This window comes from Paralichthys olivaceus, chromosome 10 (assembly GCF_024713975.1).
Source record: "Paralichthys olivaceus isolate ysfri-2021 chromosome 10, ASM2471397v2, whole genome shotgun sequence".
Taxonomy (NCBI): domain Eukaryota; kingdom Metazoa; phylum Chordata; class Actinopteri; order Pleuronectiformes; family Paralichthyidae; genus Paralichthys; species Paralichthys olivaceus.
The window spans coordinates 19375212-19400571 of NC_091102.1; the positions used below are offsets into that span (position 1 = coordinate 19375212).

A 25360-nucleotide genomic window follows, 5' to 3' on the forward strand; every position below is an offset into this window, starting at 1 on the left:
ATTATTATTATTACAATAATGGTAATAACTATAATCATAATAATGGTGGTAATAACAATATCATTAATAATAAAAAACATATTTGTTTTGTACTTTTCAACACATAGTCAAGTTCTTTACAGAAATCAATACAATTCTGTCAGAATATATTACACAATAACAAAAACCCTCCCAAAAAAGCATCAAAGTAAAAAAACAACAAGCAACAGGTCAGTAACAAAGCTTGTGTGGGAACTGTAAGAAGGTTCCCTGAGGAGCATCGGCAGCTTTGTAGAGAACAATTACATCTGTGGCTTGAGCAGGTGGGAGCCAGTGTTGCACTTTAAATTTGTGAGATCAAGCTTTTAGGATCAGAGAGACAGGCCATAATTTAGGAGATGTTATCACTATCGGATTATCACAGTTTAATATGAACCTGGTGTCGTCTGCATAACTGTGGATTTTAATAGATTATCTCACTTCGAGAGAGCGTATATGTAGAGCATAACAGTGACTGCCCTCTTTTAACTGCTGTGGTTCAGGAAGTAAGTTTCTCATTTATTTTCTCAATTGCATTTCAGAAAAAGAGTTTTAAGCCTGGAACCACACTATTAAGGTCTATTGCATAAATAGCATGGGACCAAGAATTGACCCTTGCGGCACACCACATGAGAGGGGGGTAGGGCACGAGGAGAATTCTCCCCTCACAGCAGAATAATTTGCTTCCCACCTTTGTAATGGTACATCTTTTGTCAATCAAGCCCTCTGTTCTGCTATTGTGTCAAACTAAATGTGCCAAAACCCAGTTTGAACAGCATTACTATGCATGGTCCAGCATCCCAGCTAAGTGCAAGCTGTACAGTTTTTTTCTGTCTCGTTTTTAATCCCTGAATGAATTTCAGTCTGTCTCTCGCAATCAAACACGAACATAAGTCTCTCCGGAATAAAGATGCTTTCATTTTCATTCATATTTCAGATCTAATTTATTTCACATCTTGATGCCGATAATAAATAAAATACAAGGAAAGTTTCCTGTTCTAATGTGATTTCTTACTTTTTAGGTGTGTGTGCAACATCGACTGTTCCCACATCAGCTTCAACCCAGTGTGTGCCTCAGACGGTCGTTCCTATGACAACCCCTGCCAGGTGAAGGAGGCGTCCTGTCAGAAACAGGAGCGCATCGAGGTCAAGTACCTGGGCCACTGTCAAGGTCAGACGCTCAGACACACACACGCACACACACACACAAACACACACACACACACACACTGAGTGACAAAACGACACAGCAAGGCCTTCACACGCGCAGCAGAGGCCGTCAGTCTGTCTGCCTGGGCAGGTGTTCACTTCAAGTTGAAGTGAGGCCGTGAGGGTGAACGAGGCCCTCATGGCCTCCGGGCAGTTGAGGCAAATGAGGCGGCTTTCAGAGCTAAATGCAGACAGCATGATCCTGTATTTCCCTCCAGCTGCACTTCCAGCCACATTTCATAATTACAGATAGTTTCACTCAATCATATTTTGGAATAGTGTGCAAAGATAATCCCCAAATAGCCTTGACTCCTACGTATATTGATAATTTTACTGAATGGTAATCCCCCCTCTTTCTAGTGTAATATCATTTATTTGAATGCAGTGTCTGTAATGGTTCCAGGGATAAAGTTATTTATTAATGTGTGTGGTTAAATCCCCGAACCTGAATCATACTGCTAATCCATGTGGGAGACTACAAAGGCACCTGAGAATTCTTATTTTTTATTTTATTTGATCCATCAACATCTTCATCTCTCCAAATACTGGCTCCTCCTGCTTTAAGATCTTAAGCCGTCATCGGGGGAAAGAGAGGCAGAGACTTTACCCTCACTCACAATTTTAGCAGTGTTCAAATATCAGTGGTTAGCAGGTTTTATTCTGTATGAGTAAGTACAGCATTTGATTGGCTTGGCATCCTCGCAGGACAAACAGGACGATTGATCGAGATGTGAGAACTGAGATGAAAGCTTTGAGAAGTAATGGGGAGAAAAGCAATCAGGGCTAACCAGCTCTCAGAACACAAATAGAAATCTGTATTCCCCATTGTTACACCTTTCGGGTCAGACCACCCTGATCGATTCGATTGTGCTTCCACACATTCTGCGAAAGTGGGAGAGAGAAGCAAATGTCATGAAACTCTTCGATGAAACGGCAGGATTTAGAATCCTCATGTTAGCCACGATTCAAAGTGACACCTTGACATTTAGATTGCTGGTTTATGATATTTTTTCCATGTGTCACTTGGGAAACAATTTTACATTTCATTCTTTTTCTGAATAGAGTTCAGCTTTTTCCGCTGCACCTTGTACCAGCGTGGACAGAGTGAAATTGATGTGATTGAGATTTATTCCCACCTAACACCAGTAACATAGTGGTGCTTGGAGAAGTGGGTACACTCTTCATTTATTTTTAAAGTAGCCCATCCAGCAAAGGATAAACGTCTCATGTTATAAATAGTGACATGTAAGACTACTCTTGCATACTAGCTCACCCAAAAAAGGGCCAATAGTATTCCTCCATTGTCACTTGGTTCACTTAATTTCTGATGCAGATTTTGCATCAATGCTGTCCCACAGACTTTACAGTGAGGCAACTACATGATTTTACATTTTGAGTCAACTATTGCTGTTATTCCTTCCACACATGAAAATTGGACAATTATTCCCTCATCAAGTAATCTATGGGTCAGTGGTTTCTTTTGTTAACTGTCACTTTGATAATCTGATTTGCAAAAGGTAGCGTTGGCCATAAGTTTGCCAACATTATAAAATTAGCAATATTTAAAGGCTGAATTTAGTTGTGCTTTTTAATGAGTTCTGTTAATCAGGAGATCGGTTAAAGAGCAGATGATATTTTTTCCCATGAGAGGCTCACATATATATATTCTTATCCTAATTAGCCAGTCACCACTCCTGATACCTTTACCTACCAACACAACCAACAAAGGCAACGAGTACTAACCAATCAGTGGCAGAGGAATGCTGGTGATTTCGGAAACAAATAGTCTTGCAGCATCAAGGGCGATTTAGAAGAAGGTATACGCTATGCTGATTAAAAAATAAGGGGGATATACACCGTATGCCTGCATATACCCTGCACTAAACCACTGCCTAACACATAATACCCTCACGATGCCGAAAGAAATCAGGTGCTGCATCATCAAGACTTTAAGTTATCATCAACGTTTGTGGTCTGTTTACTTTGCTTTTCTCTTAATCAGTTTTAAAACTCATTAAGTTTATTTGTTTGTGAGTCTTTTCGAATGTCATACATACAAGACTCCAGCTTCTGACCTCATAGAAATGCCTATTTGTTTATTTTCTTTTATCGCGCCTCTGGTGTTTTACAAGCCAATAAAAGAGAAAAAAGAAGTAGGGGAAAAAGATTATCGCACTTCCAGGCACATTTCATGCCACAATTCTTGCACCATAAATCCAGGAAATACTTTGGCACACATACTTTGAGAGAATAAATTCACTGACCACTGGGAAAAAAATCAATTGCAATAAAATGATTATGATTGGAAGGAGGTTTTGTCTAGCCGTGGTGAAAGGGGAATTCAATGCAGCCCCAATAAGGTGAGCAAGAATGCATTATTCCCTCTGAGTTTTTTTCTCCCTCTCTCCCCCTCCTCTGCTCCTTTCTGCGCTTTGTTCAGTATAATACATTCGAGGGGACAGTCTCTGACTTTGGAAGAGAATGGTTCACATTCATATGCATTATCTAGACAGGCGCACACACTTCATGGACCCTTTGTTGCCATGATGATTTACGTCTGCCATCAGTTTGAACGTGTTAGTCCTAGTGGAGGGGGTTAGGGTGATGGGAGGAGTCATACCGACCTGGAATCAGTTTGACTGTGTCTCCGTCCTTTTCAGGTGACATCATAACCGGCAACAAAGGAGGAGATGGACACTTTGCACGGACTGACCTCACAGGTGAGTGTACGTGTGATGGTGGTGTGATGGTCTTCTAAAGAATTATGGATAGATGGAGGGCGTACAAAAGACACTGCTGTCACACTAGAGAGAGGGAATCACCTTCAGTTCTGTCTGCAGATACGTTTGGAGAAGGATGGTGTTAAATGAGTGCAGTGCATGTTCTAAACATGCCTGTGTACTTGTTCTGTGTTAATATTCTGGAGCTACTTCAGAATTATTCCTCCTCAAACGGTTCTACAATATACTGTCACAGTCAACACTACCTGGTTTATCTGCAATCAAGATTTAGTCGTTAATGTTTTTCAAGTCAGAAGGATTTACTTAACTGCTGTTATTTTTTCATACATTGCATGTCGGCTATTTCAGAGGTCTGTTAAGCAACCGACTCAATCTTCAGACCAAAGTTCACAAAACATTTCAAAATAAAAGCTCTGTAAATCAGCTCAATATAAAGCATTGCAGCAACTAAACGAACGTTGTGTTTTTACTTTGAAGGCAAATAGCCAAACTGTAATTCTATCACTGTTGTTGCCTTGACGGAGATCAGCAGCCGTACTGGGTTCAGTCTGTGTCTCAGTCCGATATGGTCAAACAAAAAAATCGAATTATAAAAATGATCTGGCTGCGATTTTCATCTGCAGTTTGACCCAGTTACTGCTGTAGTTTATCTGAGGATGTAGATGAAGACATGTTCAACTCAGTCTAAAGACTGAAGGTGCACTTCCCTGCCCCCACTGACCTAGAGAGCATTTCATCTCAATTCATTTTGATCTATTTATTTCAATTTGTATTGATATTGACAACCTCGACACTGCACTGAGAATTCACATGCCAAGTGTGAGGCTGATAAGATGAATAGTTCTTGAGATATGCGTTCCACATACAGACAGATGTTTGTGGAATTTTGAGGTAGATGTGAGGCAAAACATTATCTGAACGTTTGTGTTTGTGTTTTAAACCAGACCAGGATCAGTGCCTAACCTTAAACAAGCACTGTCTAAACATAACCATAAAGAAGTTTAATAATGCATCTCAAGGTATGTATGCACAGGCGGCCAAGAGCATATGTGCATTCAGTATTTATGGATGTTGTATTTGTGTGTGTGTGCACGTCTGTTTATAAAATAGAGAAAAATGAGGATCCGAGGAATGGGCTGGCCCGCGGCCTGTACATCCCCTGTCCAGATCACTACAAAAACTACTGCGTCCATGGAGAGTGTCAGTTTCCCAGCATCCTGGCACAGCCCTCCTGCAGGTACACACACACACACACACACACACACACACACACACACACACTGTATTCCTGTATGTGTGAGGATTAGTGATGGGTAGGGATAAGCATTTTGGGGCATTTTTGAAGCTGAGCAGGAGGCAGGTGACAGGAAATGAGGAGAGAGAGAGAGGGGAAATGACAGGCAGCACAGCTTCCTGAGCAGAAATCAAATTGGAGACATCGCAGTCAAAGTACACATTATGCTTCTTAACCACTGAGCCACCGGAACACACCATTTCTGACATCATTCTACACTGAATGTCACAATAAAGACGGGGCCTGAAATTTCTTCCAAAAAGTGAAGAAATCAAAAGCTGTTTCCTAAATATAATATAATTTGAGCAAAACACACTGACTGCTGATTATTAATTCATACTAACGGTTTTTAAATAGCTAGCAATCAATAGTGCTACATTTATATTGTCCATTATGGGCTACAGTGCATGGATGCTGATTTAACAATCAATGAGACTGTATTTATCTTAACTACATAGTTTTTACAGTGCAACTGATGTATAAACTCACCCTCATTAAGCCACATGGACTCAGACAGACTCTTTTTTTTTGCAGAACAAATTTAATGATGCTCTCCCTCTCTCTCCCTCTCTCTCCCTCTCTCTCCCTCCCCACATGTAGTTGATAATAAGTATTAATCGATTTTAGGCAATTGCCACACAAGTATTACATCCTGTTTATGTTTTTAATCAGGCTATTAATAGTGTAAGTGGGGTAAGTGTTCGAGATCCCTCCTGTAGTCGTAGGCCACTGCTGCACTGCTTCAAATTAATCCCACGTTGGGTTTTTTTCAATTTCAGATCCAACACTTGCAGAGGTGGCAGAAGTTTCTTTCTTGAAATGTACTCGAAGTATAAAAGTAAAACCTTCACCTCTGAAGCTCATTTCTAGCAGCCGTATCTGTGCAAAGCAAACAGAGACTCATGTCACATTAATATATTTTAAAGACAATTTAACTTAAACCACTCTTACTTCAGATCAAATGAAAAACAATCTACTGAAAACAAGAGTTAAAGCAAGTAAAGCAACGTTGTCCAGGAGGAAGCATACTGAATGAAGAATCTTTCATTAGAATAAGTCCAGGGATGGGGAATGTCTTTTTTTTTTGCTTTGTTGCCAACGTTGTCGACATAATCAGTGATATTGATTCTTTACGTTCCTTCATGTTGTTACTCCATTAACAGACATATGTGCTGCTTCTCTTCTCCGCGGCTGAGTCCCCTCTCTTGTCTCACGGTCTTGCTGCGTCTTTTACGTCCATTTCTGTTGGGAAAGCAGTGCTTGAGGAACAGTTTAAAAAAAACGCATAATTCCCATCGAATACATTAAAAAGAAAGTTACAAACCTGAGTTGAAAATATAAGATATTTGTATTATAATATGGGCAGTAAAAGTAAAAAGTACATTTGACAGGTATCTGTTGTTTCTTCCCACCAACATCATCTGTCAGACAGTGATATTTGGCTTTAAACACAGTACTATCATCTTCACTGATGAGGTCCTGGAAAGTATGAAATAAATATTTTCTTTTACTGCAGCAAAAATGTACAATGTAAATCTAAAAATTCTACTGTTTGTCACTGATCATCTGTATTTCAAATACAAAATATAATTGGTGTTTGCCCATCCTTAGTAAGAGCCAAACCTTCAGCACTACTTTTAAGGTTGCACTAACTGATATTTTTACATCTCAATTGAAGGAAAATATAACAAGTTGTTTTAAGCCATAGGGATTTTTCACAGAAGCGAGGAGGAGTGAGCAAGATGTCCTCGCTCTGGATGATTTTGTCATTTAAGTAGAAACACACAAAGATGCAACAAACAGTGCACACACACACACACTCACGTTGTCATAGGTCTCCTTTAGGGACTTTAAATTCATTTCCTGGAGGCTCACTCTAACCCTAAACTTAACCACTGAACCAAAAATCGTTTTTTTGATAGAACTTTTATCCCCAGTTGCAAAAACTATTTTTAAATTTGTCCTCAAAGGTCGTCTATGACAGAAACCCACACACACATCACAACCACATTTGCTGGACATCAGTCACAAACAGGTGCAAATGACAGTGGCTGCACATGCAGTGTAGAGACTCATTCACATCAGCACACAGAACGCACATGGACACAGACAGCACAGATGTGCATTTACATACAGGCACAAGAAGGATACACACACACACACACACACACACAGTGAATGACCATGTGTGCTCCTCAGGTCTGCCGTCTTTTACAGCCTGATAGTGTAGCAGCTAGGGGGTCTTGGTGTCTCTCTCTCTCACTCTGTCTTTCTCCTTTTTCTCTAACCTCGCCTGCCCCAGCCGTATTTTTGCATACAGAGCACTGTTCAGCAGAGAGAGAGTGTGAAAGGCCTTTGCTGCCCCCTAGCGGCCTTAGAAAGCAGAGGTTGTATCCAGACAAAGTGGTCCCTGTGGGAGTGATGCATGTGTGTGCAAACATGTGCGTGTGTGCACACGTGTGTGTGTGTGTGGAAATCGGAGCACGAAACCCCCAAAAAGATCAAGGTTGAGCAGTTTATCTTGCACACTGTCAGGTCAAAGCGATAGAGAATGTGAAGGAGACTGTGTGTGTGTGTGTGTGTGTGTGTGTGCGTGTGCGTGTACGTGTGCGTGTACGTGTGCGTGTGTGTGTTGTGGTACCAAACAGGGATATGCAGGTGTTGGTGGGTAACAACCTCCCCAGAGACAGGACAAGCAGGTAGACAGGAGAGGGAGAGAGAGAGATTAAAAGGGGGACCATTTTAGCTTGTCTCTGAGGACAAAGATCATCTCCATTAGTCTCTCTCACTCTCACTGTGTGTGTGTGTGTGTGTGTGTGTGTGTGTGTGTGTGTGTGTGTGTTTGTATGTTCTGTTGTGTGTCTTTGAACGTTAGAAACTGCCAACAGCTCAACCACTGAACAAAATCAGCGTCATCTTTCCTATAAGTGTTCTCAGTGTATAAAGTTAGAAGTCGCAAAAAATAAGTATTAGTGTAGGTTCACAGAATTGTTATCCAGCCTTTCTATTTGCCAAAAAGATATAATATTATATGATCCCCAACAGGACTCCTGACAGTGTTGATGCTTTTAAACTCGTTTTCCATAACTGCAGCTGAGGATAACACAAAGAGACATTGTGATTATAACTGCAAAAAACCTGTAAAAAGATCATAATCATCCACACAAGATTAAAGATTTTGAAGAGTAAATAGAAATATGTCTGTCAGAAAGAGTTTATCAAGCATGAAGTTTTGTTTATGCACTCTTGACAGCACAAACAGCCTTATACTGTATGTCACATCTTCATGGTATATAATAAAGACATGTAATAGCTTCCATAGTTATTTTAAAGTCTTGCCTGTCATAATTTGGGGATTAATGTCCTATTTAAGTGTATACATTACATATTGTAATTATTAATAATAAGTGAAAAATATTTTGTATCATATTATGTTCAATATCATGCAATATTCCATATTACTTTCTCCTCTTATCATTAACACTTACTGCCACTTTGTTGAGTACTAATTTACTGTTTCACATAACTTATTTATTTTAATTTAATTTATATTAGGCACTGGTCCTGCATTTACTCTATAAAATATTTGTACTTATAACACGTTATATATCATTTAAACCTTTTTTCTCAACTCTATTATATATTGTTATACTGTAATCTTGGAGCAAGCTGGGCCAAGGATTTCCTTCGGGATTAACAAAGTCTTATCTTTCTCTTTATTGAGTATTTAAATCGTGTTTCTGATGACGTCGTTTGTGATGACCATCACCTCCTCTTCCACATGAACAAGTGGATACACAGCTTCCTAGTTATCTGGGGTGAAGCCTTGAAGCCCCAAAGAGAGACAGATGGTGAACTTTGTCCTGCAGGATCATGTAGGAAAAGACACAAGCTGACCAATCACAGCTCTCGCTGTCTCTGCAGGGCGTCTCTGTAGCTTCTTCTAGAGAGCTGTAGCGCAGGCTGCAGTGGAGTTACGGTGCAGCGAGCACTGACACAGTGGCTATGCAGTATCCCCCCTTAACACATAACTACCATTGCAGCTTCATTGTGGACAGAGGGGCCGCGGTGAATGAACGTTCTGCATCTCGAGCTGCTTACTCCGAGCGCGCTCGCACTCTCTCTCTCCCTGCCTCGGTTTTGTCCCTGTGCGAGCCCCATCAGTCATGTTCATCTCAATAGTCGCAAAAAAGAAAAAGCACAATCACCACACTGTCACACAAATACATTGTTCCACCTCAATGTCTTTATCAGACAGGTACTGACGTTTCAATTAGAAACACAGAAACAATTAACCTGTCTCTCGGTGCAAAGGAATGACTCGCTTCCTCTCTATGTCTTTCTTCTCTCTCGCCCATGCATGTGTGTGTGTGTGTGTGTGTGTGTGTGTGTTTGTGTGTGATCTCAGCTGCCATTCGGGTTTTCGGGGCCCCCAGTGTGACATCAAAGAGTACAACGTGTTCTATGTGGTGCCAGGCTCTGGCAAACTACACTACGTCCTTATCGCCTCCATCATTGGAGCTCTCCAGGTGGTCATCATTTGTGTGGTGGTGCTCTGCATTACCAGGTGAGTCATGCACACACACACACACACACACACACACACACAAACACACACACAGTATTTTCCATGTTGTCCGTGGTTGTTCAGGAGTCACATGAGGGCCATGGTGCTCCTAAGCCTGGACGAAAGGTCACCTTGCTCACAGGAGGAGAAGTCCTGTACTTTCCCTCTGGACACACATACACACAAGTGAACACATGCAGTGGATGCGTATGAGCACACATACACACAGATATCTAAGTAGGCAAGTGTACACACCCAGTGTTTGAACAGGCGTTTTGTATTGACAATAAAACCCACGCACACACACACTTGTATACCCTGCAGCCTGTGTGCCTGTGGCTGACCTAAGCAATTTATGACATTCAATAAAAGATTTTAAAAGAGTTGGCTGAGAAAAAAAAGGAAAAAAATGCTCCTCTGAGCAAAGGAGGAGAGGAAGAGGAGGGACAGAATGAGAGAGCGAGCAGTTGGGACGGTGCAGGATGAGGAGAGAAGATAAAGAAGGAAAGAGAAAATTATAGCTGCAGTTGCATGAATGTGTCCTGCTGCTCTGTGGGATTCATTTTAAAGCTGAAAGATGATGATGAATATAAATAATGAAATATCACAATTGTTACCACTGCGACTAAAGAATAAATAAATGTATGCCTGTCCCTGAGCTGTGTCTCATGGGTTTTACTAGGTTATTATAAGGCCTTCACTTAAAGGACAAACAGGTGGGAGCAGAAAGGTCACCTCTGTGCTCGGTCTCCCGTGCACGACATTCGTCGCATCATAGGGAAGGTTGTAATTGCCACATTATTCTCTATTTTTTTACCACAATGCACTAGTTTGTTCCCACTCTTGACAACAGGACCACGGAAGATGTACAGTTTTATGCAGATAGGTAAATGACAGATTTATAGTAGTAAAAAAAAAAGAAAGAAATACAACCTATACAATACAAAACAGTACAATACAACCAAAAGCCTTTCTTCAAATGTTTAAAGGAGGGTTGGTAAATTGTTTCTGAAACCCTTTGTGTCTCGGGGAAATCCTCTTCACGTCCTGACAGCCATCAATAAATAATGTAGTCTGAAAAAAGAGAGAAAGCCGGTGTCTGAGGACCTCACAGGGCTAAAATAATCACGACTAATACATACGTAATTTCATTGTAACCGAATGAAATGATTGGCTGGTGTACCTCTCTGTCACTATCCGACCTGCCCGTGCTCTCACTGCATTTGGAGTCTTCAGCCAGAGAGATATCTTAGAAGAGAGGGCTGATGGGAGGCTGCTGGATGTATTGGTGGCTGCTTGTTAGATTTTTCAGGATTGCCAACCCTAGCTTTAAAGGTACAGTGTGTAGAATTTAGTGACATCTAGGAGTGAAGTTGCATGTTGCAGCTGAACACCCCTCACCTCACCCTCCCCTTCCAAACATGAAAGAGAACCTGGGGTATCTTTCAGTTGTCATAAAAAATCAAGTTTAGTTTATCCAGTCTGGACTAATGTAAAAAACATGGCGGCCTCTGTAGAGACGACCCGCTCCTGATGTAAATATGAAGTATTTAAATATAAAGGGGTCATTCTGGAATAAAGAAAACAAATTGCACAATTTGGATGAAACACACCAGTGAAAACATTATAAGGATTATTTTATATTCAATGTCTGCCAATAGATCCCTTTCACCTAAATCTTACACACTGAACTTTGACACACTCACTTTTTATGTCATGTTCTTCAAATGATTAAAAACAAAATCAAACAGTAAGCATGACATGTGGAACAGTCTGGGGACAAAGTCAGTACTCATTTCCAGCCCAGCGCTTTACAGCTGATGATGTGTTATTTTCAACAAACGCTGCGCCCACATTTTTTTTGTTTGTACAAACACACATTTCGGGATTGTGGCCATGGAGCTTAACTTAAACTGAGCAGCCTCAGAATCAGAATTCAGAATCAGAATCAGAATTCTTTTATTTGCCAGGTATGTTTGCACATACAGGAAATTGCCTTGGTGTCAGGAATTCCAACAGGTCCGTTCGTGCCCATAGAAACATCAGAGCTGTAGATTCTGAAGCCCCTTTTCCACTGGACAAAAAAACACCTATCACCTGCTAACATCTGGCTTTTTTCTGCAATACAAATAGGTACAATTGGCTGTTTCCAGATTCACATGACTCTGAAGTTGACACAGGTTTTTATCATCTCTGGCTCTGATCGGCAGTGATGGAAACATCCGTGTGAACTCGCTAATTTGGCAAAACACTGAGGTTTCAGTGCATTCGTGACGTTAAACATAAACAGAAAGGCAATGTCCTCTACTGTCAATGGTAACAGAGTCAATCCCCTTTAAGAAAAACCTGCTTATACCTTCTAATTTTGGTGTAAAACAGGTATAATTACAGTTGCATTGCTAATGTTTCCTCTCGTGCCCCTCCCTCACTTTCTTCACCACAGGAAGTGCCCACGGACCAACAGGATCAACCGGCAGAAGCAGAACAATGTCCACTTCAGCTCAGAGAACACCATGCGCGCCTCCACTCGACTTATCTGAGCCCAGGCAACAGCGGACAGTGTCCCCCTCCGCAGCACGGAGAGCTATGGCGTTTGATGTTACTCCCCCTGTAGGCCAACCCCTGATAAATTAGGATCTGCTTCCCCTCACTCCTCGCCCTCTCTCCCAGTATGAACTGAAAGAATGCTCACGGAGGACGGGGACACGGCAGAGAAAGAGCCGCAACAACAGTCAGTGGCGACACCCAGCCGCTGGGGGTGATGCTCTCCTCAGTCGCAGGTTACCCAATCGTGTGTCCTCGCACCTTGTCACTTCCACCCGCTTCCAGGGTTTTTCCTGAAAAACTGAACCGTGAGGTGTTTGGGGACCGTTGAGGATACTGAATGTGAGTGTGTGGTTGAGTATGTGTGTGTGGGAATGTGTATTAGATATGTGAGCTTTGGTAGAGGCGGGCTAGCCAGTGTCTGTTGTTTGTAGATGAGGGGGGTTAAAGCAAATCAGGGTAGTGCTAAGCAGGGTAAGGGGCTTCTAAGTGAGGTACGTGTTGTCCGGACTGGGAGGGGGATGGGGTGGGATGGGGTGGTGTGTGTGTGTGTGTGTGTGTGTATGGGGGTGGGGGGGGGGTGTTTCGGGTCTACACGTGATGCCTTGCACCTTGTGTTATAGGAGACCTTTGACAGAGGGCACAATGTTATTATAGAGCTCTCTGTTCGGTTATGACGACTTCGTCAGCTACTGTATCTTGGGTTCTATTTCCAATAGTTATTACTACGTTGTCTTGATGGGGTCATTTTTCTGTAAATGTAAATAAATAATTTATATCACGAAATGTAACACACCATGTCTGCCTCTGTTCATTGTTATCAGATTCCTGTTTGTTCTCTCAAGATACTTTGAATTGAATTGAAAGAAAATAGCATGGAGCCTCACTGAACTCTGGACAATCTCCTGAAATCATCTTTAGCTGTATGTGAGAACACAAATGTCCAAGTGAGAGCCTCCGGACTTTCTCCTGTCTGTCCCCTGGTAAAAACTCACAGAATGCCCCAAGGAGCTGAGACGAGAGAACAGCAGGAGATCCTCTGCGAGAAAGTGAGGGGTTGATGAAGTTTCTACCACACTGCAAGGAAACAAACATTTGAGGATGAAAAAGTGATGCCATACACCTACAGTGTAGAAGACACCGATGAAGATGTCAAGAGAGTTTGTGGTGATAAAAGCCTGCAGCCATATTCATTCATTACATCCCTGCCTCTGCCTGCTGCTCCACCCCTCCTCCGGAGATTTCTGTGTTGTTTTGAACGTGTCTAAGCAGTGAATCTCCCACTACATTGTTCATTTGTGAATGGCAATCTCTGGAGAAAGTTCAGATCCTGTGGACATCCTCCAGAGTTCATATCTGAAAACGACTCTATAGAGCCCCCCCAAGAATGCCTCGTTGATAATAAACTAATAATATGTCATAACATACACAGTAGTCAGCACTGATTACACAGATACATAATGTACATTTGATTGATTATAGTCTATTTTTCAGCCACATTTTCAGTGCAAGAATTAACTCTAAATAGTTTACTTCCATGTGGTTTGACTATAGTAATCTGAACACATCCTCTACCACAGTGCCACTGTAATTATTTAAAAATGTCAAAGTTTCCCAATCCACACAGTGAAGACCTGTTTTATATGCTCTATTTGTTCTGAGCCAAACACAGACATGAAAGATGTATCAAGAATGAAGGAAGCAGAAAAACTGCTAAATAAAATAGGTCTGAAGTTACTGAGAAGAACCTGGAGGTAGTTTCTTTCCAGAGACTTTAAAAGTACATTAAAGACCTTTTATAGATTAATGGATGGATGGACGTACTGTATTGATCCCAAACTGGGAAATTCCTGTTACAACAACAAGGTATTGAACAAATTAACCACCACATTAGTAACACACTAAGCATAAAAACTATACAACTACACACAATATAAATAATAAAAATGTAAAAGATTATACATAGTATATAAATATATATTTTATACAGTCTGTGGTAATGACTCTTGTTGAAGTGAGCAGATGCGAACAAAGGTGTTTATCGCCACAAGGTGGAGCTGTGGTGAAGAGTATTGACTACAGCCTGGCCGGAAACACAACAGACCAGGGGTGCGAGAAGTCCCGCCCCTACGCTGCCTGCTGCCTCTGATTGGCTCATTGACAACACTGACCTTAAATAATCATCACTGTTCCTCTCTAAACGTAACCAATCAGAGGGAATGCAGGGGCGGGTCCTCTCCTCACTCGTCCATCACATACCCGACCCTGTGGGGACATTTGGGAAAAAGGTAGTGTGTGTCCACGACATCGTAACGAGTGGGAACGACGTAAATAACTCGGGGCCACGAGTTAGATAGACCTGGAAACTGAACTGAAGAAGCATCTTGGTTGAGAGATGATACATTTCATTGAATCACATGATGTCGCCTCTAAATTGGGCTTTAGTCTGACACACTCTGTCTGACCTGTCTCTGAGGTCCATCACAAGGAAACGTTTGCAATCATGAGTATATAAAAGCACGTGGACCTATCCTCGTGCTTCTGTTTCTGAGGATAAACGTGTGAAACTATGTCTTATTGTCTCGCCACACACACACCCAGGAGGGTACATGTCAATCTCTCCCTGTTTCCAGATGTGCAGTCAGGCTCCCTGCATACTGGACATTTAACTGTGCCTTGCACGGTGTGTCATGGCGCACGAGGATCGGTAATCGTAATTGCAAACGTCAACACATTTGAAGCAGAAAAGTAGAACTCCAGTTCTATTTACTTAATATTTCCTTTAAAAATTAATTCTCATAATATGTCTTTTTTTTCTCATTAAATTGTGACTCAATTCTTTTGGTTATTGTTCACTTACAACTGTATTCTCTAATTATTACTTTTTTTCCCTGTTTGAATTATAACTGTATTCTTGCAATATTACAACTTTGTTCCCAATTATGACGTTATTTAATTCTGCCCTGACCCTGAAGAGTGCAGGACTATTATGGTTCTTTTTTATGGACTCTTCTTTATTGACTTTCCCTTGGTTATTATGTTTAGATGTGTGGTCATTCTGTTTTCCTCGTGTGTTTCTGGTTTCTTTACTTCCTCCCTTTGTGTGTTTTCCCTCCAGTTTTGACTGTTGCCATGGTTTGCGTCACCTGTTTGTCCTGTGCCACCTGTCTCTAGGTTGTCATCAGTTCAGTTTATATTTATAAGTCAAGTCTTCACTTCTGTTTAGTCCCTGTCAGCTTCAAGTTCCTTATCCTGCCTTGTTTTTCCTAAATAGTTTGAGTTTGTCTTTTTGTTTCCTGCCCCATATTTTATGTTTTTTATTAAATTCAGTTTTTTGTGGATTGGACCTACCTCCTGCATCGCTCCTGCATTTGGGTCCACCTGTTCTCCACAACTCATCGGAACATTATTCTCATAATTTTAAGGCATTTTTCTCAAATTCTCTGTCGTAAGAATCCCTCCAGTTCAATATAAAAACTGACAATAAACATTGATTTATAATTATTGCATTATACTTTCCTTGATTTGACAGCCAATTGCTGATTACACACAGGACGTTAACACGGTATCTGGCCCTTTCTGAATTTGAATGGACTACAGCAATTAAACATTTCTTTCTCAACAAAATTATCTTTTCCACAGAAATATCAAACCGACAGGTGAACCTCTGAGAACCTTTTTATTTTCCCTGCAGGAACAATCCAACTTTACGTTCAAGCTTGTGTTTTTTCTGAACGATGGTGAAATGATTTTCAGAGCTGACAGGAAGTTGAAATTGTTTTTTTAAACAACAAACTGACGCCAACAAACATTTTTGCCTGAACACTTTTTATACAAACATGATTACTGATATGACAACAACTAAAACTGTACACTTCCACAACAACTCTTAGTGCTTCTCAAGAGATTCTTTCCATTCTGTGATGGTCTGTCCAGAAGCTGGACAGTACCACCTTCCTCTGATAACAGTATAGTCCTCTTCTCCAGGCGCTTCAAGTGGACTGACTGATGTGATGACGATGTCGCCGATGGTGTTGCCAGTTAGACTGTTGTTATCACCTGAGGTTAAACCTTTCAGATATTTATGCTTTAAAAGATTTGACTCCTTCTGTCTGCTTGTCTGAATCTGTTAGTCAATGAGGACAAACAGATCAACATGATTTGTGTGATTTTGCTGAACTATGTAATTAATTCTAGTAATTGGATGTGTAAATGACTTGATGTGTCCAACCCATAGATTGTATATACAGTATATTTGGAGGGAGACTTTGCATGTAGACTGCAATACAGCCACATTTTTTGAGAGCTCAGATATCCACTCAGATATCTGAGCTTGTGTGTTTAGCTCAGATATTTGTAGCAACACTGAAATTACATGCAGTGACAGAATGTTTCCCCCCCAGTCATTGTGTCCTCTTCATTATGACTCCTCACAATCTGAAGAAGAAATGGGTGAAAGAAAAAGACACAGAATAGGACTCAAGGTTTAGCAATTACATGTGATTTACATACCTGAGTGACAGTAACAGGAGCGAGTTCTGCATCATAATCAACAAGGATCCACTTTCCCTCGTCTAAAACAAGTTTCAGAACCTGTTTTCACAGCTTCTCTGACTCAGCGGGACACTGCCGGGGTCTGGATAATCAAAAGTATTTTGGGGGTGAAATTCAACTCAGACATTGAACTCAGTCACACATCATCAATAACTTGACCTCATGAAGTGTCTTCATTGTAAATGGTATTTCTTTTATTTCTCTAGTGTCTTGTTTGTTACAGTACCTGAGCCACACTGGCTTTAAGACAATAAATAATATATTGTATCTATCAGATATCAGAGTAACTGTCCCTCAAAACACAGACAATATGAGTTTTGTGTGTGTATATATATATGGAGACTGGGGCAACTACAGTTTTACTGCATGTTAGCATTAAGCTACATGACTGGAATCAGGGCCTACTACAGTTTTACTTTATGTTAGCTAACATTAGCTACATGACTGGAGACTGGGACAAGTTACTACAGTTTTACTTCATGTGAGCTAACATTAGCTACATGACTGGAGTCTGGGACAACTACAGTTTTACTTCATGTGAGCTAACATTAGCTACATGACTGGAATCTGGGACAACTTCAACACCTGGGACACACAGCTCCTCAACATCAGCCTTTATTTACAACATAAGACTTTATGAGAGCATGTATAAATGTCATCATTTGCTTCTACATACTTGTGTGGTTTTGACGTCCATAAACAATGAGTCGCAATCTTTGCTGAGATGGACTTCTCACGCAACCTGTGCGTTTTAGGATTTGGTGGACTATCGTAAATGTCTTGTGGGTCAAAGTATGAACAGTTTAGCATTGTTAGCGATATGGATCATGACAGTAGTATCAGAAATATACACTCAATTTACAAACTTGTGCTGCCAAGTTGTCGTGGCCGAGTGGTTAAGGCGATGGACTAGAAATCCATTGGGGTCTCCCCGCGCAGGTTCGAATCCTGCCGACAACGAAATAACCTTTTTTCGTCTTGTCAGAAATTGAACGTTTTTCATGCGATTACTCACATTAGAAGAACAAATACATCAGAGGAACATCTGAGCTGTTAACACAGTCAGAACCTCACATGTGATCCCACACTGGCAAGACAAAGAGCCACTGGCGTCATGGATGACCATGAACCAGGAGGATCAGAGGACTTGCAGCTCTTCTCCCTCCTCTTCCTCTTGTTTTCTCTCCCTCTTTGTGTGAGTGCTGATACGGGACACATGTTCATATCTGTCAGGTCTGCTCATAGACTGTATATAGATCCTCTTCTTTCTTCCTCATAAAGACTTTACCAGTGTAAACGCTAAGTACATTACTGCCCTCTGCAGGATACAGAGTCACACTTCAGATTGTCATGTACAGCCCTGAATCATACAGAAACTGTAAAATAGCTTTTGAGATCAGATGGTGGTTGTCACTATGCCCAAAGAAAGATTTAATGGAAAATAACTCAACTGTGAGGTCTGATAATCTCTGATGAAAAGTGCATCTGTCTGAATTATACCTGCTGCACTCCAGGAACACATGCCTGGCTGTTTAAAGATGTCTACAGTCACTTAGTCCAGTGGACGGCTTTCCTAGAATGTGTAGTAAAGTACTGGTTAAAGCCACGTGCCTAAGTCTCATCTGCACAATTTAACAGAGGCTGTGTTAGGAAAATCCATTTTGCTTGGGAACCTTCCTAACTGAGTGAAATTACCCGGATTAATTTCAGCAGCCGCCATAATAAAAGCTGTTTGAATTCTCTAAATGATAAGGAAAGGAGCTTCAGTGTTTCCTAACTTATCCCCCATTTTTTGCGACAGCAACATTTACCGTGACACAACCTGGTATTTGCACCTGGAAACACCCACGTAAATATAAGCGGGGAGAACAGCTGTTTTATTCTCATGACAGGATCCCAAACGGATTTTTTCTCTGTCACATCTGTCCAGTGAAAAAACATATTGATCTAATATGTTCAGTTCAAAATATCATTATTGTAACTAAACACAGATGTATAAATAATTTTAATCCCACAATTGTGTAATGCACATAAAAAATATTTTTCTCCACTTATATAAGGTTTTCTCCACATATATTCCTCACATTATTATATTACTTCAACATTTTAGTTTGTTTCATATTCATTCAAATCTGTTTTGTTGTTATTCCTCTGAGTAGATAATGATTAAATGTTCCCATAAAATGAAAACATCTTTTCTCGGGATGTGTCATTTTCTTTTAAACCACCTTTACCTCACTGCAACTCAGTTTTGTATGAATTGCTTCCCTTATTATTGTTAATGATTTAAAAAAATTTGGGATTATGGGTTTGAGCTTTTTGAGGCTTTTGAAGGGGGGCATGCTAGAAAAAGTTTTGGAACCACTAGTCCAACAAATACAAGTGTTTATATTATATAATTATTATTATATAACGTGAGCATCTGAAAATGACCAGGTCTCTCATATATAAGAAGGGGAAACTATAGTGGTGTTCCTATTCATTACATTAGGATGAGTTTACATCTAATGTTAATACTTTTCCATTTTTAACTTACATTGCTTTGATTTATGTTGGCTACTTTTACTTGGTATACTGTTTAAATACACACCTTTAATTTGACATAGTCTTTTTGCAATGTGATGTTGTTTTCACACACAATACCTGTCACAGTCAGTCACCCATCCTCCCACTTCTCAGTCAGTCTCCCATCCTTCCACCTCTCAGTACTTTTCCATGGACTCCGCCTCTGCCTCATCTGCCAGCCAAGCCACACCCTCTCACAATCCGACACTGCTGCTCCTCATCACCTGCAATCAAGCCCAGTATATATTCACCAGCTCCACTCTCAGTCAGTGCCAGATTGTTCTACGCCTTCATGCCAGACTTTCCAGCGTTTATCCCCGGACTGATTCTTTGTTGCCGACCCTGCCTGTTCCTGACTATCCTGCCTCGTCCGAAACCTGGTAATCACCTCTGCCTTCCGTATCTGACCAAGTCTTCTGCCTGTTGCTGTCCGACCAAGTCGTCGGCCTGTTGCTGTCTGTATTGCCTGCCACCTGATCTGCTAAGAGCCGACAATAAAGACTGTTACCAACTGTCCATGCTTGTTGTGCTGCATTTGGGTTCCAAAACCACACCCGTTACAGTACAATCTGGCCACAAAATGGACCCAGCGCACACAGCGTCACCACAGTCACGCCTGGAGAGTGTGGAAAACATTCTTCAGCAGCATGAGGCTCTGCTCAACTCCACTGCAGCAGGAATACATCAAGCTGTTGCCACCCAGAAGCAAGCAGCTGCTAGCCAGGAGCAGGCGCTAGCTTTGTTAGCCTCACAAGTACAGCAACTCACCGCTATCCTCTCACAGATGACAACTCCAGCCCCCACTGCAGCGTCCTCCTCTGCTACACCTCCGCCAGCGTCCCCTGGGCCATTCTCTGAGCCACGGGTGGGGGCCCCGGAACGCTATGCGGGGGATCCTGAGAACTGTAATCCTTTCCTCACAAACTGTTCGATCCTGTTTGCCCTGCAGCCGCACACCTTTGCTTCTGAGGAGGCCAGGGTGGCTTTCACCATCAACCACCTCACTGGGAGGGCTCGTCTGTGGGGAACCGCCGAGTGGGAGCGTCGGACTCCAGCCTGCATATCCTTCCAAGCCTTCGCCGCCGAGCTACGCAAGGTATTTGGGAAGGTCTCCCGGGGTCCGGATTCCACTGGGGGCCTGCTGAGTCTACACCAGGGGGTTAAGACCGTGGCCGATTACTCCATAGACTTTCGCACTCAGGCCCGTCTGAGCAGTTGGAATAATGAAGCCCAGTGTGATGCTTACCTTCTGGGTCTGGAGAGTTACATCAAGGATGAGCTGGTCTCCTATGATCTCCCCACTTCTCTGGATGGGCTCATCGAACTGACGACACGGCTGGATCGACGTATCCAGGTCCGACGTGGGGAGAGACAACGAGGACGAGTCAACCAATGCTTTCCAGACCAGCCTTGTTCTTTTCGAAAGAGGCCAACTCCCATGACTGGGCCACAGAGCGGGGAGCCTGAAGCCATGCAGGTCGGCAGAACCAGCCTCTCATCGGAGGAACGCCAGCGCCGCCGCCAGGGGAACCTCTGCCTGTACTGTGGCCAAGGCGGTCACTTCATCTCCTGTTGTCCAGTAAAAGCCCGGACTCACCAGTAGCGGGGAAAATACTGGTGAGTCCAACCTCTGAACTATTCCCCAAAAGGCGTCCTCTCTGCCATGCCCGCTTACTGCTGGCAGGGGGCACACACACCCTGTCTTTATTCATTGACTCTGGGTCAGACGTCTCCCTCATTGATGACGATCTGGCTCAACAACTCAACATCGACAGGGTTCCACTGCCCCAGCCAGCCCCTGCCAGTGCCCTGGACGGTCATGTTCTGGGGACCGTCACCCACCAGACTAGACCCGTGCGGATGCTCCTGTCCGGGAACCATTATGAGACTATCAGTTTCCACATCCTGAAGTCGCCTCACATCCCTCTCATTCTGGGGTACCCCTGGCTCCGCCGCCATAACCCCCACATCAACTGGACGACGGGGTCCATCCTAGGGTGGAGTCCCGGGTGCCATCAAGTCTGCCTGAAACAAGCCTCTGCTCCGCAGCCCCGGTCCAGTACCTTCCCATCTCCTGACCTCTCCAGGGTTCCACCAGAGTACCATGACTTCCGAGAGGTTTTCAGTAAGGCCAAGGCCACCTCTCTGCCCCCTCATCGTCCCTATGACTGTGCCATTGACCTACAGCCTGGTACCAGTCCACCTCGAGGTCGTCTGTTCTCCCTGTCTGCACCTGAAAGAAAGGCCATGGAGGCTTACATTAATGACTCCCTGGCAGCAGGCATCATTCGCCCGTCCTCGTCCCCTGCTGGTGCAGGGTTTTTCTTCATCGAGAAAAAGGACAAGACCTTGAGGCCCTGCATCGACTATCGGGGCCTGAACGACATCACGGTGAAGAACCGATACCCTCTCCCTCTCATGGCATCAGCCTTCGAGCTCCTGGAGGGGGCCTCCATCTTCACCAAACTAGACCTCCGCAATGCCTACTACCTGGTCCGCATCCGTGAGGGGGACGAGTGGAAGACGGCCTTCAACACTCCTACCGGGCATTATGAATATCTGGTCATGCCCTTTGGCCTAACCAACGCCCCTGCCGTCTTCCAGGCCCTAGTCAATGACGTGCTCCGTGACATGCTCAACAAACATGTCTTCGTCTACCTGGATGACATTCTCATCTTCTCAAGAACCAAGGAGGATCACGTCCACCATGTCCAGGCAGTCCTCCAACGACTTTTGCAGAACTCCCTCTTCGTAAAGGCTGAGAAGTGCGAGTTCCATGCCTCCTCGGTCACCTTCTTGGGGTCCGTCATCAGCCAGGGGAGCATCCAGATGGATCCCAGCAAGGTCTCTGCTGTCGCCGCCTGGCCCATCCCTGAGTCCAGGAAGCAGTTACAGAGGTTCCTGGGCTTTGCTAATTTTTACCGCCGCTTCATCCGTGGGTACAGCACGATGGCCGCCCCGCTCACGGCCCTTACCTCCTCCAAGATCCCCTTCAGTTGGTCTCCTCCTGCCGCTGCAGCCTTCAAAGCCCTCAAAGCCCGCTTCACCTCTGCCCCCATCCTTTGCATGCCAGACCCTGACAGACAATTTGTGGTGGAGGTGGATGCCTCTGACATTGGGGTAGGGGGGGTCCTCTCACAGCGGACAGCCTACGACCAGAAGCTCCATCCCTGCGCCTTCTTCTCTCGGCGACTCTCTCCAGCCGAAATGAATTATGATATTGGCAACCGCGAGCTACTAGCGGTTAAGCTGGCGCTGGAGGAATGGCGCCATTGGTTGGAGGGGGCCAAACAGCCATTCCTGGTCTGGACCGACCACAAGAACCTGGAGTACATTCGGTCGGCCAGGAGGCTAAATTCCAGACAGGCTAGGTGGTCCTTGTTCTTCACACGATTCAACTTTACTCTCTCATACCGCCCAGGATCCCGCAATGTTAAGCCTGATGCCCTGTCTCGCCAATTCCTCAAGGAAGAAGAGGAATCAGCTTCTAGTGATAACACCATCCTTCCGTCCAATCGCCTGGTTGCTGCCCTCACCTGGGGGGTCGAGGAGAGAGTCAAGACAGCCTTGGAGAATCAACCGGGGCCCAGCACCTGCCCTCCCGACCGGCTCTTCGTCCCGACTGCTCTACGTTCCGAGGTTCTGCAGTGGGCCCACAGCACTCACCTAACCTGCCACCCTGGGATCCGTCGGACCAAGGAGGTACTGCAGCGGAGGTTCTGGTGGGCCTCTCTGGACAAGGACACACAGGAATTTGTCAAGGCTTGCCCAGTGTGCAGCCAACACAAACCCTCCCATCAGGCCCCTGCTGGTCTCCTGCAACCTCTTCCTGTGCCCCATCGCCCCTGGTCGCACATCTCTCTAGACTTTGTCACAGGTCTACCACCTTCTCAGGGCCATACCACCATCCTGACTGTGGTGGACCGGTTCAGCAAGATGGCTCACTTCATTCCCCTGCCCAAGCTCCCCTCGGCCAAGGAAACGGCTGAACTGATTCTCCAGCATGTCTTTCGCCTCCACGGCCTTCCTGTCGACGTGGTGTCTGATCGAGGACCCCAGTTCTCATCTGTGTTCTGGAGAGAATTCTGCACCCTCATTGGGGCCTCGGCTAGCCTGTCCTCCGGATTCCACCCTCAGTCGAATGGGCAAACCGAGAGGAAGAACCAGGAGATGGAGGTGGCACTCCGCTGCATGGTCTCCAGTCGCCCCTCGTCCTGGTCACAGCAGCTGCTATGGGTGGAGTATGCCCACAACACCCTGACCAGTTCCTCTACCGGCCTTTCACCCTTCCAGTGTGCTTATGGGTACCAGCCTCCACTGTTTCCTGCCCTGGAGAAGGACACGTCCTGCCCCTCCGTCCAGAGCTTCATTCGCCAGTGTCGCCGCACCTGGGCCAGAGCCAGAACCACCCTCCTACGGTCTGTGGGTCGCTACACGAGGACCGCCAATTGTCGACGCACCAAGGCTCCCACCTACCAGGTCGGCCAAAAGGTTTGGTTATCAACCAGGGATCTTCCACTTCGGGTCGACTCTAAAAAACTGGCGCCCAAGTTTATTGGTCCCTTCAAAATCCTAAAGATCATCAACCCAGCTGCGGTTCGGCTCCAGCTCCCGCGCTCCATGAGGGTCCATCCCACATTCCACATCTCCAGAGTCAAGCCTGTTCTAGAGAGTCCACTGGTTCCCGCTACTCCTCCTCCTCCGCCTCCTCGCTTGGTTGATGGAGGTCCTGTCTACACTGTGCGACGTCTGATCCGTTCCCGACGACGTGGGAGGGGCATCCAGTATCTGGTCGACTGGGAGGGGTATGGGCCAGAAGAGAGGCAATGGGTTCCTGCTCGTCACATCCTGGGACCCAATCTCATTGCGGACTTTCATCGGCAACACCCTGACCAGCCCGCTAAGGCGGCTGTCTCGTCCAGGGTGCCTCGTCACAGTGCTCCCACTGAATCCACGCCCTCTGCTCCAGACATGGAAGACTCCCTCTCCTCTTCAGGGGATTCCTCATCCGACGATGAGGGGTTCCCCCCGCAGGCCTCCCCCACCCGCCCTGCTGGGGGTATGGACTGGTCCGGCTCGGAGGAATTCTAAGTGCACCTTCAGGCCCTCCCTCCCTCCCTTCCTCCCTGCATTCCGGCTTTTTGGGACGTCAGGAGCCGTCCCTTGATGGGGGGGCTCTGTCACAGTCAGTCACCCATCCTCCCACTTCTCAGTCAGTCTCCCATCCTTCCACCTCTCAGTACTTTTCCATGGACTCCGCCTCTGCCTCATCTGCCAGCCAAGCCACACCCTCTCACAATCCGACACTGCTGCTCCTCATCACCTGCAATCAAGCCCAGTATATATTCACCAGCTCCACTCTCAGTCAGTGCCAGATTGTTCTACGCCTTCATGCCAGACTTTCCAGCGTTTATCCCCGGACTGATTCTTTGTTGCCGACCCTGCCTGTTCCTGACTATCCTGCCTCGTCCGAAACCTGGTAATCACCTCTGCCTTCCGTATCTGACCAAGTCTTCTGCCTGTTGCTGTCCGACCAAGTCGTCGGCCTGTTGCTGTCTGTATTGCCTGCCACCTGATCTGCTAAGAGCCGACAATAAAGACTGTTACCAACTGTCCATGCTTGTTGTGCTGCATTTGGGTTCCAAAACCACACCCGTTACAATACCATCTGTATAAGTCAAGAGAGTCACATTGTTATTGGAAACATTACAACACTGTTCTAATAAGGGAAGAGATCATAGTTCATATATGAAGTTTCCATCTGAAGCCATGTTCAGAGTCATCCATGGGTCATTCTGACAGATGTAAAAGTTTTCCCAGCCTGTAACACATGTAGGCATGTGTTTGTCTGTCTGAAGGGCCGATCCC

The 25360-nt window shown here is 44.3% G+C and overlaps 1 protein-coding gene, 1 long non-coding RNA gene and 1 other non-coding gene across 4 annotated transcripts in view; 2 read left to right on the forward strand and 1 right to left on the reverse strand.

The window, feature by feature from the left end:
* tmeff2a (transmembrane protein with EGF-like and two follistatin-like domains 2a) overlaps nt 1–12744 on the forward strand; it is a 110111-nt gene extending 97367 nt beyond the window's left edge. Inside the window, exons 6-10 of the mRNA XM_020089685.2 lie at nt 1041–1189; nt 3888–3947; nt 5079–5205; nt 9671–9829; nt 12273–12744. Of these exons, the coding sequence (XP_019945244.1) occupies nt 1041–1189; nt 3888–3947; nt 5079–5205; nt 9671–9829; nt 12273–12369 (592 nt within the window). The 3' untranslated portion in view covers nt 12370–12744. The remainder of the gene's footprint in view (nt 1–1040; nt 1190–3887; nt 3948–5078; nt 5206–9670; nt 9830–12272) is intronic.
* A 3329-nt stretch (nt 12745–16073) lies between these two features.
* On the reverse strand, nt 16074–18168 carry LOC138411849 (uncharacterized). Of its 2 annotated transcripts, none has more exons than XR_011244336.1 (3): nt 17943–18168; nt 16886–17009; nt 16074–16810 (listed from the first exon to the last, which is right to left on the reverse strand). It is a non-coding gene; the product is annotated as an uncharacterized lncRNA (long non-coding RNA). The 2 variants fall into 2 exon arrangements; XR_011244335.1 differs by lacking the exon at nt 17943–18168 and adding an exon at nt 17604–17914.
* On the forward strand, nt 17806–17887 carry trnas-aga (transfer RNA serine (anticodon AGA)). Its single transcript has one exon. It is a non-coding gene; the product is annotated as a tRNA-Ser (tRNA).
* Nucleotides 18169–25360: the final 7192 nt, after the last annotated feature.